Source organism: Brachyistius frenatus, unplaced genomic scaffold (genome assembly GCF_029030835.1).
Source record: "Brachyistius frenatus isolate BFR_SWC_R1_liver_20210118 unplaced genomic scaffold, ASM2903083v1 Contig_5, whole genome shotgun sequence".
Classification (NCBI taxonomy): domain Eukaryota; kingdom Metazoa; phylum Chordata; class Actinopteri; family Embiotocidae; genus Brachyistius; species Brachyistius frenatus.
In genome coordinates, this window is record NW_027210604.1 from 9,836,244 (window position 1) to 9,853,505 (window position 17,262).

Consider the following 17,262-nt stretch of genomic DNA (forward strand, 5'->3'; position numbering starts at 1 on the left):
CTCCCCACCTCCTAAATCATTTTGAAAGTCCTGCTTTTTATAAAGTGTGGAAGATATTTTTGTTATTACGCTTGCACAAAAACAAACAAAGGCCAAAGAAAATCTAAGAAGACACAAATCCCTTTAAATCCCTCGTTTTCATCCCCCTGTTTAGAGTGCATCCTCTTTGAGGTTGGCTGGAAAGATGACTTTTGATATCTGCATAAAGCATTCATCAGATTTAGGAGGAGATAAATGTAAATGTCCTGTGTAGAGGAATGTCCAAGTTAAAACCGTGGCTGTCAGCCTCATCTCATACATTAGTTAATGTGCAGGTGTGTGCATATGTGCATGTGTATGTGTGTGAACGGCGAACCGGTGCACCCATGCGTTTGGCTTGTATAATAGATGAGCTCAGTATCACTGTGTTATTCTAACCTTGCAGGAGAAAGAAAGAGGGAAAGAGAGAAAGGAAAAACACATGAATAATTGAGCCTAAATCAGTTTAGTGACCCTCCATCCCTTCCTACTCTCAGTCTAATGAAGTCAGTGCCTCCAGCTGGATTCTCCAAGAAACTTGTGGATCAGAGAGACGCAACGACGCAACCTCAGGGGTTTGAGGGAAAGCAGTACCAGGCAGTTTTGGGGGCCCTAAAGCTTTATCTTTTTGATTTCTACCACATTTTTAAAACATTTTTAGTAAAGAGGTTGTTGGACGCAGGATCATCATGATACCATGGTGGCCCAACTGCTAGGGCTGGCCTTTCTATATCTAACTACCAGTCTGCTCACGTTTACGGCATATGGTAAGAGTTTTCCATTGTCCTTGGATTCATTTACACTTTTCTTTATTTGAGTCTATTTCTATATAATTATTATAATTTGAATGGCTGATAAATACAAATTAAGAAAATATAAGTCTTTATTATCTGAAATTCTGTTATAGAAATTTGAAGTATGGCATGACATACTTGATACAAGACTATGTCAGTATTTATACGTATTATTTATACCATATAAACTTGTAAAATAAGCAAAAAACATTTCTAAGTATCAAATTTAAAAATGTATCTTGCTCTTTCGTGGCTAAGAGAAATATATTCAAAATTTCTTCAAACTTTTGGCATTTCTTCACTGCAATTTTTTCTGATCAACAAATATGAAATGACACCAGTGTGTCCACAATGCCAGGGCAGTTTATTGGTCAGGCTGTAATCTTATGCGAACTGCAATCAAAAACTACATGAGCTCTGCAAGTTATTAGTGTCACACGAGGGAAGAGTTTTGTCTGATGTAACAGTGGGACAGTTCATTGTAGGTAACAGAAAGAAAAAAGCCAAGGAAGCAAACAATAAAAATGGCAGTTAAAAAAAAAAAAAAAAAGATTAGTCTGGTTTTCTGTTTTGGAATCCCTTATTAAAATATTGAACTACATCTGAAACTTACAGTGTAATCAATCCTGCAACTGAACACTGGCAGGGCACATGACACCACCATCTCCTTTTCCTTCACACACACATTTGCATGCATATCTGTGTATCCTCTGCCTCCTGCAGCCGTGGAGATCCAACACAACGGGGAGGTGGTGTACCAGGACACCAGTGTGTATGGCGTGGTGGGCAAAGCGGTGATCCTGGAGTGTGGTCCCACCTTACCTGATATGTACATATGGAGCTTCACCAAGCCTGGCACAGAGGGCATAAAAGCTGTGGTGTATAATATGGGACAAGGACCGAGGATCCAGAAGCTGGCTGCGACGCTTGGGCAGCTGACTCTCATCTCAAAAAGTGCATCAGTGAGCATTGAGAAACTGCCTCTGGCTGCACATGGCTTGTACACCTGCCAGGCCTTTTACAACATAGAAGAGGAGCTCATAGTCTACTACTACAACGTACACCTCACTGTCCGGGGTAAGACTTCCTGCACACACAAACACTTCCCTACTTCAGGCAAAGAGAGAGGCACAGGGGGACACTGCACTTTTCTCTTGTACCCCAACACCTCTACTGTCACCTTCCTGCATGTATCCAAACACACCTCTGCACTAGAGCTCAGGTAATGCAGGATAGTTTAGGCCAAGAATTTAAAAAATCCAACAACTATTTGTATATGTTCGATAATGCTCTCGTTTTCTACGCGAGATAAAAAAAAAAAAAAAAATCATTTTTAATAAAGATTCAAAGAGTCAGTTCTCTCTGGTGGACAAAATAAAACATATCTTTAGCATTTCTGAACTGCAGTTTCTTATGATTTATCCACCAAAATATATGCAAATACTGATCAATCTGTGGTGGAAGAAAACAATTTATCAGTCTTTATAATTTGGGTAGTTTTTCAGTTGGCTTGATTGTTCAACAAAGAAGAAAACATCAAGTAAATATAGTGTGGGGTCGAAATTTATGGATTTAGACAAAGCAGTGGTCCATAAAATGACATCTGTGCACAGAATTGTGCAAAGCTCTTGAAAGATTATTGTTGTGCCAGAGCACAAAGTGGGCCTAAATTCCTATGCAACTCTGTTACCATAAGAGAAGTTGCTGCAGTTGCAACCACTAGGCTGAACACATATCACTTCCAGGTAATGACTCAGCTCAGCTGTGACAGTGCTCCCTGATCTTCTTAATAGAAGAGTTTTAGATTTCAGGAAATCTGCTTCTTTGTTTTCTTTCTCAGATTTAGATGAGATAATACCACTCGCTTGTCTGTGACCAAGAAACTTAGCTTAGCATTAACACCGGAAACAGGTGGAAACAGCTCACCTGGTTCTGTCCAAAGATTAAAACAATATGACCACCCACTCTTCTAAAGCACACTAAATGCAAATCTTGTTTGCTTGATCTGCTCAAAGCACTAAGTTGCAACAAGTTGCAGCTGATTTATTCTGCACAAGATGAAACACCTGCGGAATTTTCTGGAAGATAATTCAACTTTGCATGTCACATACAAAAACCGAGCAAAATTAAATCAGTTGTTGAATAATCTCGGATAAACACCTGAACCTCTCTCAGCTCGGCACCCTGTATTGGACAAACCTTTACAAACACTTTGATCCTTCCATCTACTGAACACAATTCTTCACCTGCAGAAGAGACAGTAAACACACCTACATGTGTGACTTTGTCTTGACTGCAGTCCCTGTCACTAAGCCTTTCCTCCTGATGAGTGATGCGTCTCCAGTTGAAGGATCGACAATGTGGATGCGCTGCAATCTGGAAAACGGGACTGGGCCGATCCAGTACAAGTTTCAACATGAAACCCGAAGTGGCAACATCACAGTCTTCGCACAGGGCAACAGCAGCCTCATCAACGTGACCGACATCAACCGCAACCACATGGGCTGGTACCGCTGTGTGGCCAGCAATGCCGTCAACAGCGAGAGCTCTAACCGGTTATGGCTGGACACCATCTGTAAGTATCAATAGGTCAATTAAGCCTTTTTTTTTGTGTACTTTTCACAATCTTTGTGTATGCTTGAAGATTCAATCATCAATGTCAAACAAGAGAGCCAATGAAAACAAATGGAATAGTCAAAGTCAAATGTCAATGTCATTTTAACATTTAAAGATGTACTAATTGATTAACAATGTTAAGTTGAAGCCTTGTTTTGATCCGCTACCATTTATCCTGTTAAGGCTACTCCTTACACTAACTCATCACTTCCTGCATCCTTTTCAAATTAAAAGCCCATGAGCATTTCTGTTGACAAAAACCCTACATTTCTTAACAACAATCAAAATCTTGTTGAATTTATTAATTCAAATTATATAGGCTTCATCAATGATTATTGTATATAAGCCTACCTCCATAGTGGTCACACAACCTTAGAGACAAGCTACAACCTAACCGTGTGCAATTGTGTATGTGGTCTGGTACTTCAACAAATAGCACTACAATCCTGGAGGCAAACATCATCAATCAAGAAGTAATTGAAGATGTTTTTATGCTTTAATGTCTTTCCCTCTTTGTTGTCTGAATTTGAGGCACAGACAAGGCAATGGCTTCCACGGTGGACACTGGCAGGCAGCTGCTTCCACCAAAAAAGGCTTAAAAATCCCTGTGCACAGTACCTGCTGAGTGCCAAACAGTAGATGAACACAGTTAGAAATTAGCTGATGATCAAAGTGGAGCATTTAGCAGGTAAAGGGCCAGATATTTCTATTAGGAGTTGGTCAAGACCAAAACAAAGCTAAAAGACACAATAGGTGAATAATGTTGCCCCAAAATGGCTGCAAAATATCTGTTATTGCAAGTTTTATGAGAATAAGCTTAAGTCTTTTTGTATTTGAACACCTGCACTGTTGTGACAGACTGTATAGATGAAGTGAGAATACTTTCAGTTGTGGCAGAGAAAAGACAAAGCAGGAGGTGCCACACTTGCACAGACTAACGTGTGCTTGCATAACATGTCTTTATCCTTCATCTCATGTGTGCATTCATGTTCTTTCTCCTCAGTTGGTCCAGATGTTCCTCAGATAGACGTGACTCCGTACAGCATAACAGAGCGAGGTTATTCGGCTCTGGAGAGAGAGACTGTTTCTCTGCTGTGTCAAGCCCAGTCCAACCCGGCAAGCCAGTACGTCTGGTTCTACAACAACTCCCAGGTCTACACGGGGCCGCAGTTCACCATCATGAAGATCCTCCGCATGCACACCGGCGACTACGCCTGTTTGGCACAGAACACCTACCTCAACACCCGCTCCAAAAAAACCATCAGCCTGACTGTCTACTGTGAGTGTGATGTCTGACCTCGGGCCATGCCATCAACCATTCTACTCTCTTCTATCAGGCCCTGCTCTTGGTCCTAACCTGTGTTCTTCTGTTTATGTACTGCAAATGACTGAGGTTTAATTAAATCATCCAGATAGGACATTTTCAGTACAAGACGATGAGAAACGTAATCACCTTTCATCTTTTAATCTCTGACTTAAATACAGCTCGCTGAGCATTTCACTTTCAATCAAACCTCATGTTCTCAATGTAACACAAACACCTCCTTCTTCTGTTTTCTTCTTACTCCATTCAGAACATCAACTCTGTATACTCAGTAAGACTTCAAAGTAGACTCAAAAGATACCAAATGCACATGCACTACTACATTTACACGCCTAGACATCATCACACACACAGCAGACTATGGAAGTGCTGCAGACCTATTCTCCTGTTCGGACCGTCGGGGAAGTTGAGGGGACTCTCTGGCAGGTACCTTGCTGTGATGTCACAGGCATGGCAAGCGTTGGTTGGTTAGAAGGCCGGTGCTTGTCATTTAATCTCCTGTTTGGCTTTGCTGAGTTGTAGCATTTGTGCTAGTCTCTCAGATCACGCTTTAAAAGACAAGGTTTTGAACTTCACATATGTAGATATTTCATCGTCAGTAATTTTGACGAGAGGATATAAACCAAACATTCTGAATACTGCAGCCATTCAAGAGCTTTCTCTGGCCCTGATGACCTTATATAGCCCCCCACTTCGCCCATCACCGCCTTGTTACTGTGTATGTTATCCCCGCAGACCCACCTGACGGCTCCCCTTCCTGTTCTGTGGAGCCGGCTCTGAATCACACCTCTATGAGACTGCTCTGCTCCTGGCCTGGTGGATTCCCCTCCCCGTCGCTCCTTTGGACCGGAGACCTGATGCATGCAGGACAAGATCAGGGCGACCCAGGGCTGCAAACAAATCCACTCACCCGCAATGATATCCTGCTGCCCTCTGGAGGCCTGACTTCTAACAACAGCTTGTTTACATGCAGGGGCTCCCATCCTGCCCTAAAACAACTGACAACTGAGTGCAGCACGCGCACATGTGAGTACAGGAATCCAGACAAAACAATAAGACAGAGGAGATTCAAAGGTTGTACGCTCACTGTTATCTGAACGACCTCTCCTCCACCAGATATTCCCCCTGCAGAGCCGGTGTGTTTTGCCTACGTGACTAACAACAAACAGTATCTGATGCTGTCTTGTTCCTGGGATGGAGGGGCCCCAAAAGCCACGGTGTGGTGGGAGGGGCCCAGGGGTCAGGGCAAAGGCGGGGAAGAAAACTCCAACATCTTGATCCTCCGCTATGGCTCTGCTCACGGTGGGAAACCCTACACCTGTCATGCTAAGCACCCACTTCTGGTCCAAACCAAGACCTGCAGGCTCACACTGGGTCAGTGCATGTTCTCACCGCACAGCCAATAGCAGATATGATTTGTTAATTAATCAATGTATAAACTGTCACATGCAGAGGCCCCTGTGTTGCTGACGCAGCGCAGAGTCGTGTCTGTGTACGAGGGGAGTGATGTGCAGCTAACCTGCAATCTGAGAGCCAACTATCTTCCCGCCACTGAAATCACCTGGTTCAACAATCAGGGCGTCGGTGTTGGCGAAACCTCGAAGTACAGGCTGCTGCGAACATCTGCATGGGCCAACCTGACCGTGAGAGACTTGGACGAGACTCAAGACAGCGGCGAGTACAGGTGCTCCACTTCCAACGCAGTGGGAGGAACTGAAATCAATGTCACCTTAGTGGTCAAGAGTAAGAAAATGCTTTGTTTTAGTCATTATTTATTTAATTTTTTGTGTGTGTGTGTGTGTGTGTGTGGGGGGGGGTGTTGGATGTCAGGTAACATGCCCAATTGCTTTAATGCTCAGAGTAAGAAAATACGTCTATCTGCACAATACATTAGAAGCCTAAGCTTAGTTTAGCGTTAACACTGGAAATCTGGGACATCAGCCTGGCTGGTGTTACAGAGGTATAAGTATTGGGACTATTATTTGGCTGGGAGCAGTAACTTCCTGAATTCGTACCAGGCAACAAGTGATGACTCCAGAACAAAAGTCTGATATAGAACATCCTATAAAACCACAACTTATCAGTTTGCACTTTAGTTTTAGTAAAGTTTAGTAGTTCAAACAAAAGAGATAGAGCAAGTTCGTCGAGGCCAGCTGTTTCGCCTGTTTCGCCAATACATGAGTGTTATCAATCTATTAATCTAATTCTCAGTGAGAAAGTCAATAAGCATATTTCCCAACAAGACAAAGAGTCTACAGCTATGCCAGCAGTTTGGTGAGGCTTTACCACCTGTGCTTTGTGCTGAATGGTAATCAGCATGCTAACAGGCTAACAATGACAATGCTAACATGCTGATGGTAAGAGGGTATAATACTAAACATGTTCAACATGACAGCGTGACCCTGCTGAGCAAATTTCACAGCAATCCATTAAATACTGTGTAGGTACACACAAACTCAAACTGTAAAGCCTCATGGTGACACTTAAGGAAAAATCTAAGTTGTTGGGTTCATCCTCTGGGGAATATAAATGTTTGAACAATGTTTCATAACAATCCATCCAATACTTATCATATATTTCAGTCTGGGCCAAAGGACTGCCATACATAAGTGGATTTTTTTTTTGTTTTGGTCTGTGTATCAGGACACCCAATGCCACCCAATGCGACCCTGGTTAGAGTGATGTACAACAGCCGCCAGCGTAACGAGGTGGAGTTGGAGTGGCAGGTAGAGAACGAGGGACATGGAGGTTGGACAGGTTTCCTCCTGGAGCACCGATGGGTGTCTGAGCGACCAGGGAGGAGAGGAAGCAACAATGATTCAAAGGAGCAGACAGAGGAGAGGATAGTTCGTCCAATCTGGTACGATAACTTCATCCGGGATCCAGATGTCAGGATTCATACCGTAGGGAGGCTGACACCGACCGTCACCTACCAGTTCCGCATCACGCCTGTTAACCACCGCACCATCGGACATCCTTCAGCAGAAAAGACTCCAGGTATAGTAAGTGAACAGAGTGAGCACAATGTTGTCACATACGAGAGCTTTGGCAAAGAACTGAATAAAGACAGGGACTTAAGTTAGCAACGTCTCATAATGTGACGATAAGAGAAACGCAGAGAAAACAAGTTGTAATGCAAATTTTTAAAAGGTGACAGGTGAGTTAGATGATATACAAACATCTTTGATGGTGGTGTCGTGCTGTGATTGCTGTTACAATGTCTTTGATGACAGTCTAACATTTTTGCTTTTCTTTTTTTGTTATCCACTTAGGTGAAAGACTCGTACACAAAAAAACACATGCAAACAATGACACACACCTCACAGCTTCACACCTTCCACTCACCTTCCTCTTTACCTCCCTCCCTTCCCTCTTCCTAATCTTGCCTCAAACTGGTCCTGTGTGCTTCTCTTTGTGATAATTGTAACATTTATGTTCGGACTGGAATGGAATAACTCAGCCAGATGATTGTTTAGGGTGTAGAAGAGCTTGTAGATCAGGTGTCAGGGTAGGATGGACTGGTGGTTTTCAACCCATGTACTCTTTCTATGAATTAACCCACACCAATGATCAGCTCAACAGGGTTTGCTGTAATGTGGACCTTATCAGTCAGGTGCCATTACAGGTTAATGGTGCATTAAAGGTCACTCTTGCAAACAATCATACCTTTGACGCACTTTGTGCGATGAGGGCGGCACTGACTTGGGTTGAAAACCACTTGAGATACTTCTTGAGCTGTGTCTGGTCGGAGGTGTACTATTTTGCAATGTGTAACTGTGATGTGTTGCAGCGGAACCTCGCTACAACGTGTACCCCGCTGTGATTGGAGCAGCTATAGGTGGGATGCTCTTTGCAGTCATTGTTACGGTGCTGCTGCTCGTGTACATAATCCGCAACCGCAACAATAACCCTCGTGAGTCCCACACACAAGCACCAATGTATAATGAAGCACTATAAAGAAACACAGCATTGATGTTCTGCATTTCTGCCCCCAGGACTTCATGACATGCTGTTTGGCCAGTGAGTATCGCTGTGTATCTCTCTCTCTCTCTCACATGACACCAAGAATGAAACATTAACATTTCAATTTTCTTTGACAGTTAATTATTCAAAGAAACATGTCATTTTTTTCTTTTTGTGTTTCCAGGCAGCACAGCCAGTCGAGGGAAAACATCAACTTCCCAGAGGATGACGTGGTCGGCGGGTCAGAGGGAGGATTAGAGGAGATTGGTGGATCATCCAGCCCAGGTAACTCACATTGAACACATATTCATATACGTCAGGGGTCCTACAGTCATTTGGACATAAATATTTGGAAACTTTTGGTGTATTTTAAGTCCAGGTGAAATTAAATTATGTATTACTTTGATAAAAAAAAAAAAGTTTTCTATTTTAAGTTTTGGGTTTTACGGTAGCCCTATCTTTGCATTAATCCGCCACAATACTCTTCGTCTACAAAGATGAAGACCTGATTTCAGGCAGTCGATCAAATCTTTGCGCGAAGCAATAACAGCCGATTTAACCAAATTTCAAAGCCAAGCAGACAGATGCAACCTAATATTGAGCAGATAGAGCGTTTTTTTTTTTTTTGTCTGCTGTAAAGTCCATGCTGAAGTCCCTCTCAAGGGCCAGTGTTTGGTTTGTCCCCTCTGGGCTACTGTGGAAAACATGGCACTGCAACACGCCGTGCTCCATGGAAGAGGGCCAGCTCCCTTTGTAGATATAAAAGGCTATTTCCAAAATAATGAAAACCATTGTTAGTTTTAGGTGACTATACATTAATGAGAACATAATTATGAATATTATTTTCCATTTCTACCAATACAGCCCCCTAAATCCTACACACTGGTTCTTAAAAGGTTTGGTCACATTATTCTACCAATATTTCCATTAACTTCTATTGAATCTAGCGCAATGGATTAATGCAAGCGTAGACCTGTATAGCTCTGGCAGAGTCCCAACTCAGAGTTATTAACTCTCTTTTGGGGCCAGTTGTCACCGAACAAAAACAGAAGAGTGAAGCCTATTCTGTACACACCCAGTCATAAGGGGAGCTTTAATCAGGGAAAGGGAAAAAAAAAAAAAAGGACCGCCAGAGGGAGTGTACTTCTTTTGTGTTTCCAAAGTATTTTAATTCCTGTTGACATTGCCTACAGCCTACACAGAAGTCACAGGCATCTGTTTCACCCATCAGCAGACCTAAAACCTAAAAAAAAAAATCGTACTGTTCGTCTACTTGACGCTCAACCCTGATATCGGTCTTTTCCAGGTCCAACCATGGCTTTTCCCCGGGCAGCTTCGCCCCTCACCACCTCACCCACGAGTGCCACCCCCACCACCACCAGCCAAGCCCCTCCCCCTGGGGACGACAACGAGCCCGTCAGCGTCACCATCACTGTCAAGGCTACCAGCTCTTAGTCATATATCGGAGTTTTTCAGCAGTCATTTACGTTGGAGTTGTTTTTGTAGACAGTTTGCATTATCACCAAGTGTAGTCTGTTACTTAGATCTCATCTCAGCTACAAGCTCTCATCATACATTGTAAAACTTTGTTATATAGTCATTGGCAGCATGGACATGAATAATTCATTTATCTCTACTGGAAATTAAATGATATGCACATATAATGGCCAGCGAACTGGAGTTTTTTTTTTTAAAACATGGAAAGCATCTTGTTTTAGCAGTATAACGAGGCTTAGGTTTTGAACAAACCCTGATGTTTTGTTATTTAACAACTTCAAACACAGGTGCTTTAGATTTGCATGAATAAAGGCTAAAACTGGGCTCACCTCTTCTCTAACTGAAATTATTGTCAGCGGCCATGCTCACTGTATTTATCATTTATCACAGAAAATTTAGGATACAATGTTGGTCTTTTAATAATTTATTTAAGACTTTGGACAGAAGCACATCAGACATAATCTGAACGCATCGGTCTTCTTGATGGCAGAACATGGATGACCACACACACGCACACACACTCTTCTACCACCCTGCCTGACCGAGTGCACTTTTTAACCAAGAACTAAAACCTATTAACGAACATCTTAAAGGAACGAGGACGTGATCAGTTTTGTCTGCTCTCACGCCGATAGAAGGACAAGGTTCACAATCACACATCAGGAGAACAGCAGAATATGTTTAAAATGTTGAACGCCAAACATCTAAATATGTACAGGCAGTCTGTTTAATGTCCACAGCAGTGTGCGTTTGTTTTTAGAGGCCGTTCAAGTGATGGGGAGTAAAATCTTCTGAGTGCTGACGATGTCGCCGAGCTTCTGTTTGATCTTCACGAAGAGACGCTTAAACTCCAAACCGTCCCCCTAAAAATACACACACACACACACACACACACACACACACACACACACACACACACACACACACACACACACACACACACACACACACACACACACACACACACACTTATCAACATCTCTGATGAAAACACACTCGCACAACGAGCACCATGTACCCTTAGACCTTCTCATTAGGTGTTTCTGATGTTGCCTTTCAGTTCTTGTACAGTTGGTCTTACAATCAAAACGTTTTACATATAAATGTATAAAAGTTGGTTGACAGGTAAATCATTGATTGGACAGCTTTGAATCTCCTGCACTGTATTGACCAACGATGGCAAAGTTTGAAACGTTTTTTGGTTGCTATTTTTTGCTTCTCTCAATATGGAGCCAGTTTTCTTTCTTTCTTTTTTTTTTTTTTTAAGTTATTTTCCCTCATAGTTTGTCACTTGATTCAGCTTAGTATTATGTATTAAATATATTTTGAATGGCTTACAACTTGAGCCCCGTTTCATATATCTGTTTATATTGGCAAAATGGCTCCACTAAAAGTAATGAACTAGCCCTTAATACATCTTTTTTGTAGCTCTCACTGGATCACTTTGACGTAAATGGTTTGATATCAAAGGCGATAATGATACACTCAGAAATTAGTGACATTGAATCTAAAAATGTCTATATCATATCTGACTGAGGTATGAATGAACTACATGTACCATTTTAAATAAAACCCACCTTAGACAGTCTGAAGTCCACCAGCACTCTCTGATTCATATCTAGCAAATGGACTTTGAAGATGAGTTTGTTGTTGCGTTTGTCCAGTGTGCTCACCGTCACCTGAAGAGCAGAGAGAGCAGAAAGAGCATCATTAAACCAAAGTGTGTTGTGGTCCGGCGCAACGGGAGGAAACTTGTGTTAGTCTGGATTTCACAAACAATATTTTATGACTGGAAACGTTTGAATTCTGAATACGTCAGCACACATGTACCTGTTTGGTGCAGGTGAGTTTGAAACCCAGTGACAGGTCAGCACAGGCGTCTTTCAGGGCAGTTAATGAGGCATCGGCATTCACAGTGGTGAAGAAACGAGTCATTCTTCGCACTAGTCTCTGCCATGGTGACTATATGTAGGAAGAAGGAAGAGGTTAGGACATGGAAAAAAAGGTGACATTGTAAATACATCAATGTGGCAGTTTACGACAGATTTTTAAAAAGTAATGTATTTGCTTTGTAAAGACTCAGATGCATTTAATTCAGAAGGGTGTATATAAAACAAGATAACATTCATTTGATGGTAACCAATGTAGCACTGAGTATGTAAATTACCTGACTGGCTCCCGGTGTGCCTAGTAGCTGACTACCTAGTAACATATGCTCCGGCCTGGTCGGCTGGGAGAAGCTGACTTGACCTTCGGGTTGACTGGTTATCAACAAGGCTTCCCAGTTGCCTGCCGCAAGATCGGGCTGAGAGCTGGAAAACTGCATCCTGTCATCACTATGGAAAGAGGAAGATTGTCTCCAGATCACAGGCACCAAAAAAAGGGAAACTCTAAATTTAGATAAGACATAAAGCTCTAAACCTGTTGGCCCGGGATACGAGTCCCACATCAGACCGAAGAAGTTTGTTCCCTCCTGAGCTCAGAGAACTTGGTGGCTGCTTTACAGCTACAGAAAAGGACTGACAGACATGAGTCAAGTGAACATGGAAGTTGAATTTAATCTATTACACGGATAGTGGGACTCACCATGAGTAAACCAGCGGTCTTTCTTTATGTCTGTGATGGTGATCCGTGTGTCTGGACTGGCAAGCAGTAATTTGGATAACAAACCTGAAGAGCGAAGTTGATTACGGATTGAAGAAAGAATTATGCAGCAATTAAATTGACATGATCTGGGACTCACTAAGAGGCATTGGTTGTATTTTCTTCCAGGGAGGTAGGTACGTTTTCTTTTGCAGCCAATCCGAGTACTCCTGACAGCTCTCTGTTGGCTGGTCCCAAGGCAGCTCTAACCAAGATGCAACACAAAGACAAAATGTTTCCACACCTCCACTGCACAGAGAGAAGAAATCACAGTGGCATTTAAATTTTTTTCTATTCATGTAGAAAGATATGAATTGTGTATCAGGTGCATGAGAATTCTTATATTTTTATAATAATATTCATAATGAACACATCTAATTCTAAAAAACCCCGAATTTACGTTAGTTTAATATTTTATCGTTTCAGTTTCGTCCTCGTGACAGTGAAATGGTGTGACGCTGAGTGGGAAGCGGGCTGACTGCTTCACTATATCATCTCGATCCAGTCGCACCGCTGTTGAGATCTTGAGTGTTCATTTATGAACAAATGTGCTCGATTTTGCCGTGGCTATTCTAAGAAAAAATGTGATGCAATTTGCAGTATTGACTTTTTTGGTATTAAAATTGACAGAATTCAGGAATAAAAAAAAAATTAAATCAACTACTACCTAACAAGGAAAGAGTCACATTTAATCATCTCCTATGATAAAACTGCACATCAAAGAAATAGCTGAAAATATTCTAGTTCTTATCTTTTTGGACATAGTTGGGGATTTACCTTCTGTTGTTCAGCTACTTGATTACTGATTGCACATTCATTATATAGTGTCCAGAGAGTTTGTGATCTTACCTCCAGCCAGCATGGCAGTGAGGACGATCCCACAAGCCCAGACATCGGCAGGCTGCGCTCGGTACTCTGTTTGGCTGAGAAGCTCAGGAGCCACGTAGGGAAGAGTTCCACAGAGTCGACTGAGAAGACGCTCACGTCCTTTGAAGCGAAACATGGTGGCCAGGCCAAAATCTGTCAGCTTCAGGTTATCTGAAGGACAACAGCAGAACACGGTTATAATAAATAAATGATATTCTTTCAACACCTGGATACAATCTGTGTTTCCTCACCTTTTTCATCCAGCAAAATGTTCTCTGGCTTTATGTCCCTATGGGTGATGCCAACACTGTGGAGGTACTCCTTTAAAGGTGCGACAAAGTGAATGACAGCAGAAAGACATGCAGGAAGTCACATCAACATTACAGATTTGCTTCACCTACCACAGCTGCTATAAGCTGCTGGAAAAATCTGTGAGCATCTTTTTCTGCCATCCCCACATCGGGCTCTAAAATGAAACCAAGAGAACATGTTAATACCCTGATTAATAACCAACACCAAACAGTACTTTTACAATTGGGCCACATAGATAATGTTTATTTCCATCCTACGATCATGGTCAATTTTAAACTAAATGTACAAATTAGCTACGTTACGCTAAACCAGGTTGAAATGAAAAGGTTTCACTAAACATAGCTGAGTCGGGTAAGTAAACGGTAATTAACTAATTTGACAAATTCATGTTGTGTGACTCACCAATTCGGTCGAACAGCTCTCCTCCGGAGCAGTACTCCAGGAAGAGATAAACAGTCACCGCTTCCTTCCGATGGCCGAAAAAACGTACGATGTTGGAGTGGTTGAGCATCTAGCAAACAGTAGTAAATGTGGCGATATGAACGCACACCGCAAGATTCTCATAAAACAGTGCTCTTGAACAGTCCGGCGTAAATTAAGCCCTGAAAAGTAGTTTCGTGTTGATCAATTTCTCACAGCGACATGTAAATATGCAGAATGTATAATAATAGGACTGTGGGATGAGTAAAAAAAAAATAACTGTAAAATGGGATTTTTCTCAACTCTCAACCTTCTCTTTTATCACAATGAATCTTATTAGCATTGAAAACCAATGCGAATCCTTTTTATTCCAGTTAGTATGAAGTGCTTTTAAAAGGTGCCATATTTCCTTCTTTTCTTTGCGGTTTTGATTTTCATATTGATGTGGTCTTCAGTACCAAAAACCATCTCAATATGGTTTTACATCTTCTTTCTTAAGCTTCTCTCAGAAGCTCTACCAGGACAAGCTGTTTTGTGTCTGTGTCTCTAAGATGCATTGATATCAGTGACCCTCTTTTCTGACTGGCTGACAACCACAGGTTTTCTTCAGTTTTGTAGTTTGCTAGTTCCACTCCTGAATGAACATTTTGTGTTTTCTCCCAAATAAAAGGTTGCACAATGGCCCATGTAAAGGGTATATGACATGACTTCGTGACATCACAAACTTACAGAAGTCTCTGGTTCCTCCAAACAGCACAATTGCTGAATAACAGCCGTGTGCACATTTCTCCTCGGACTGAGCCTTTAACCAATTAGCATTGACCGCCATAAACTGGATGCTGTTTATCTCACCAAGCCGGAAACACCAAAGGCCCTTCCCCAATGTTAGCAAAGTGCAACACCATGTCGATAAATTACCATTGCAGCAGACTTTGCAAAGTAAATTTAAGAATACAAAGAGCATTGTTTATTCCTCGGCTTCAATTCCTCAATATTTGCGAGCGTTGCAACAACTGTTTGTATGACATTATCTTGCTCTACCACCCCCCGCATTGTTGGAATTACACTTTAGAACAGGTTGATTTCAACACCAATGCATGGAGACACCCCTACTAGCTGCCAATTAGTTAACCCTTCAGAGGGGCTGAGTGAACTTTCATATGAACAGAGTCTCCAGACTATGATCACAGCGAAGACTGAAGCTGTAAGCAATACGTGGGCGGACCCAGACTAGGCTGAACCACCTTATGGACGCAGACCTCCTTCTTGACATTTTCAGCACACTCAGTTGCCTGCGAGGTGTCGATCACCTTCACTGCTACCGCCTCCTCTGTTTGTCTGTTCACCAGCAGCCTCACTCTGAAGCACAAACAGAAAGAGGAAAGACCAATCACACAACAAAAGACGAGAGAGCACAGGGTTGAAGAAAGCCCGAGGATGAATTAAGGCTGAAGTGAAGATGGGCACAATGTCTGGTGTGATAATTAGATGTCAAACGTGAAAATCATAATTCTTTTTGTGTTAAGTAGTAAGTTGTTGTGTTAAGTTCACAATAACTCAAACAAACAAGCCCATCAAGGCAGGTGTAAACCAGCAGCTCCAATTTCTGAGGTAAAATTACTGTTTCTGTGAAAGGAATCTGGTCGATTTGAAGAGAGAAAAGATATTTATAACAGATTTAGCTCCAAGAGCTCAGAGGGGGTTGTCTGACAGAAAGAGTGAAGCAGTGACAATATTCTAAATATTGCATACAGTTAAACTGAAATGGATTTGTTTAGTTGGTTAAAATACATGTTGTTGCTGACCTGTCCACAGCAGCTAGTTTCCACAGCTTAGTTTCTGTGCTGGTGCAGCTGCTTGCTTCTCTAAACTTGATTTAAATTATAGACAAGACTGAGATCTTTAAGGTAAATACAATTAGTTGTATTAGAAAAAAAAATGCAGGATGAGGAAAAGCCGTTATGTTTCCCCCTAGTTTTTACCATGCATATTTATCTAATTGATCTCTCAGATTAACAAGCAGAGCTGGCTTTGCTGGCTTTCCAACTTTAAAACTCACCAAGGCGTTTGTGCAGTGAACTAGTTGCAGAAACATGGTGATACAGCCTGTTCTTTGATTAGTATTTAGTTGTATTTATACGACTTAAAATGAACATGTCTGACGTTTCGACTCCTTCAAATGTTCCCATCACATAGAAAATGTCCAGAGGATATTTGTGTTGAAATTGAGACGCACAGCTATGACAAAATAATGCATTTTTGAGATGATAAGGAGGATTCATACTCTCCGTAGGCTCCTTCTCCCAGAGTCTGAACGAGGTCCCAGTCCTGCACGAAAGGCACCGCCATGCTGCAGACACAAACACAGTCAGAAAACACACTTACACACACGCACAACATTGTACATGCTAATGTTTACTCTTTTGCGGCATTTTTTTACTGTCAAACTGTGGGCTGTTAAATGTCACGACGCACTGAAGGAACCGGCCGCTAAGTTGTTGACACGTACAAATCATTTTCTTACCTGCACAGCTTTTTCCTACAACAGTTTTCCACATGTAGCTATTTGCAAATAACAGGCAAACTTTTTTCAAGTGCCTGAAGCAGCGACATCAGAGAGTTAAGCGCAAATTTGGCGCGTTGTTGTTTGACAGTCGACAACTTCCGCTCTGTGGTCACTTCCTGTTTTCTTCTCTTCTTCTCTTGGACCGCTACTTGCTTTGTGCGCTGCACTATCGCCTCCTGTTGGCAAACATTTTGAGAAAAAAAAAAGAAGCAGAAACACGGCACTGACTCAAACTGTGCACA

General features: G+C 42.0%; 2 protein-coding genes across 3 annotated transcripts; one reads left to right on the forward strand and one right to left on the reverse strand.

Annotated features, from left to right (window-relative positions):
* Positions 1 to 178: 178 nt before the first annotated feature.
* LOC138634742 (V-set and immunoglobulin domain-containing protein 10-like 2) lies at positions 179 to 10,433 on the forward strand. The gene is made up of 12 exons (XM_069721857.1): positions 179 to 785; positions 1,536 to 1,889; positions 3,112 to 3,387; positions 4,432 to 4,707; positions 5,488 to 5,778; positions 5,869 to 6,126; positions 6,205 to 6,495; positions 7,396 to 7,749; positions 8,543 to 8,665; positions 8,748 to 8,772; positions 8,900 to 9,000; positions 10,022 to 10,433. Exons 1-12 carry the CDS (start codon positions 716 to 718, stop codon positions 10,168 to 10,170), a joined length of 2,568 nt encoding a protein of 855 aa, XP_069577958.1. The 5' UTR covers positions 179 to 715; the 3' UTR covers positions 10,171 to 10,433.
* A 129-nt stretch (positions 10,434 to 10,562) lies between these two features.
* Positions 10,563 to 17,078, reverse strand: chek1 (checkpoint kinase 1). 2 transcript variants are annotated; one of them, XM_069721871.1, is made up of 14 exons: positions 16,979 to 17,078; positions 16,739 to 16,804; positions 15,699 to 15,813; positions 14,437 to 14,545; positions 14,124 to 14,188; positions 13,974 to 14,043; positions 13,705 to 13,893; positions 12,956 to 13,060; positions 12,799 to 12,882; positions 12,634 to 12,718; positions 12,380 to 12,548; positions 12,043 to 12,174; positions 11,790 to 11,891; positions 10,563 to 11,075 (listed from the first exon to the last, which is right to left on the reverse strand). In XM_069721871.1, exons 2-14 carry the CDS (start codon positions 16,801 to 16,803, stop codon positions 10,980 to 10,982), a joined length of 1,386 nt encoding a protein of 461 aa, XP_069577972.1. In that variant the 5' UTR covers position 16,804; positions 16,979 to 17,078; the 3' UTR covers positions 10,563 to 10,979. The 2 variants fall into 2 exon arrangements, with proteins under 2 accessions (XP_069577972.1, XP_069577979.1); XM_069721878.1 differs by lacking the exons at positions 16,739 to 16,804; positions 16,979 to 17,078 and having other exon boundaries at positions 10,572 to 11,075; positions 14,437 to 14,636; positions 15,699 to 15,762.
* Between the last annotated feature and the right edge of the window lie 184 nt (positions 17,079 to 17,262).

What these genes read in the sequence shown, in the direction of transcription:
- LOC138634742 (XM_069721857.1), top strand. Translation starts at nt 716, where the DNA reads ATGGTGGCCCAACTGCTAGGGCTGGCCTTTCTATATCTAACTACCAGT. An exon ending in TGAGTGCAGCACGCGCACAT is followed by an intron (nt 5,779 to 5,868) that starts GTGAGTACAGGA and finishes CTCCTCCACCAG; the next exon opens with ATATTCCCCCTGCAGAGCCG. An exon ending in TTCAGCAGAAAAGACTCCAG is followed by an intron (nt 7,750 to 8,542) that starts GTATAGTAAGTG and finishes GATGTGTTGCAG; the next exon opens with CGGAACCTCGCTACAACGTG.
- chek1 (XM_069721871.1), bottom strand. Translation starts at nt 16,803, where the DNA reads ATGGCGGTGCCTTTCGTGCAGGACTGGGACCTCGTTCAGACTCTGGGA. An exon ending in AGCAGCTTATAGCAGCTGTG is followed by an intron (nt 14,044 to 14,123) that starts GTAGGTGAAGCA and finishes GCACCTTTAAAG; the next exon opens with GAGTACCTCCACAGTGTTGG. An exon ending in AATACAACCAATGCCTCTTA is followed by an intron (nt 12,883 to 12,955) that starts GTGAGTCCCAGA and finishes TTCGCTCTTCAG; the next exon opens with GTTTGTTATCCAAATTACTG.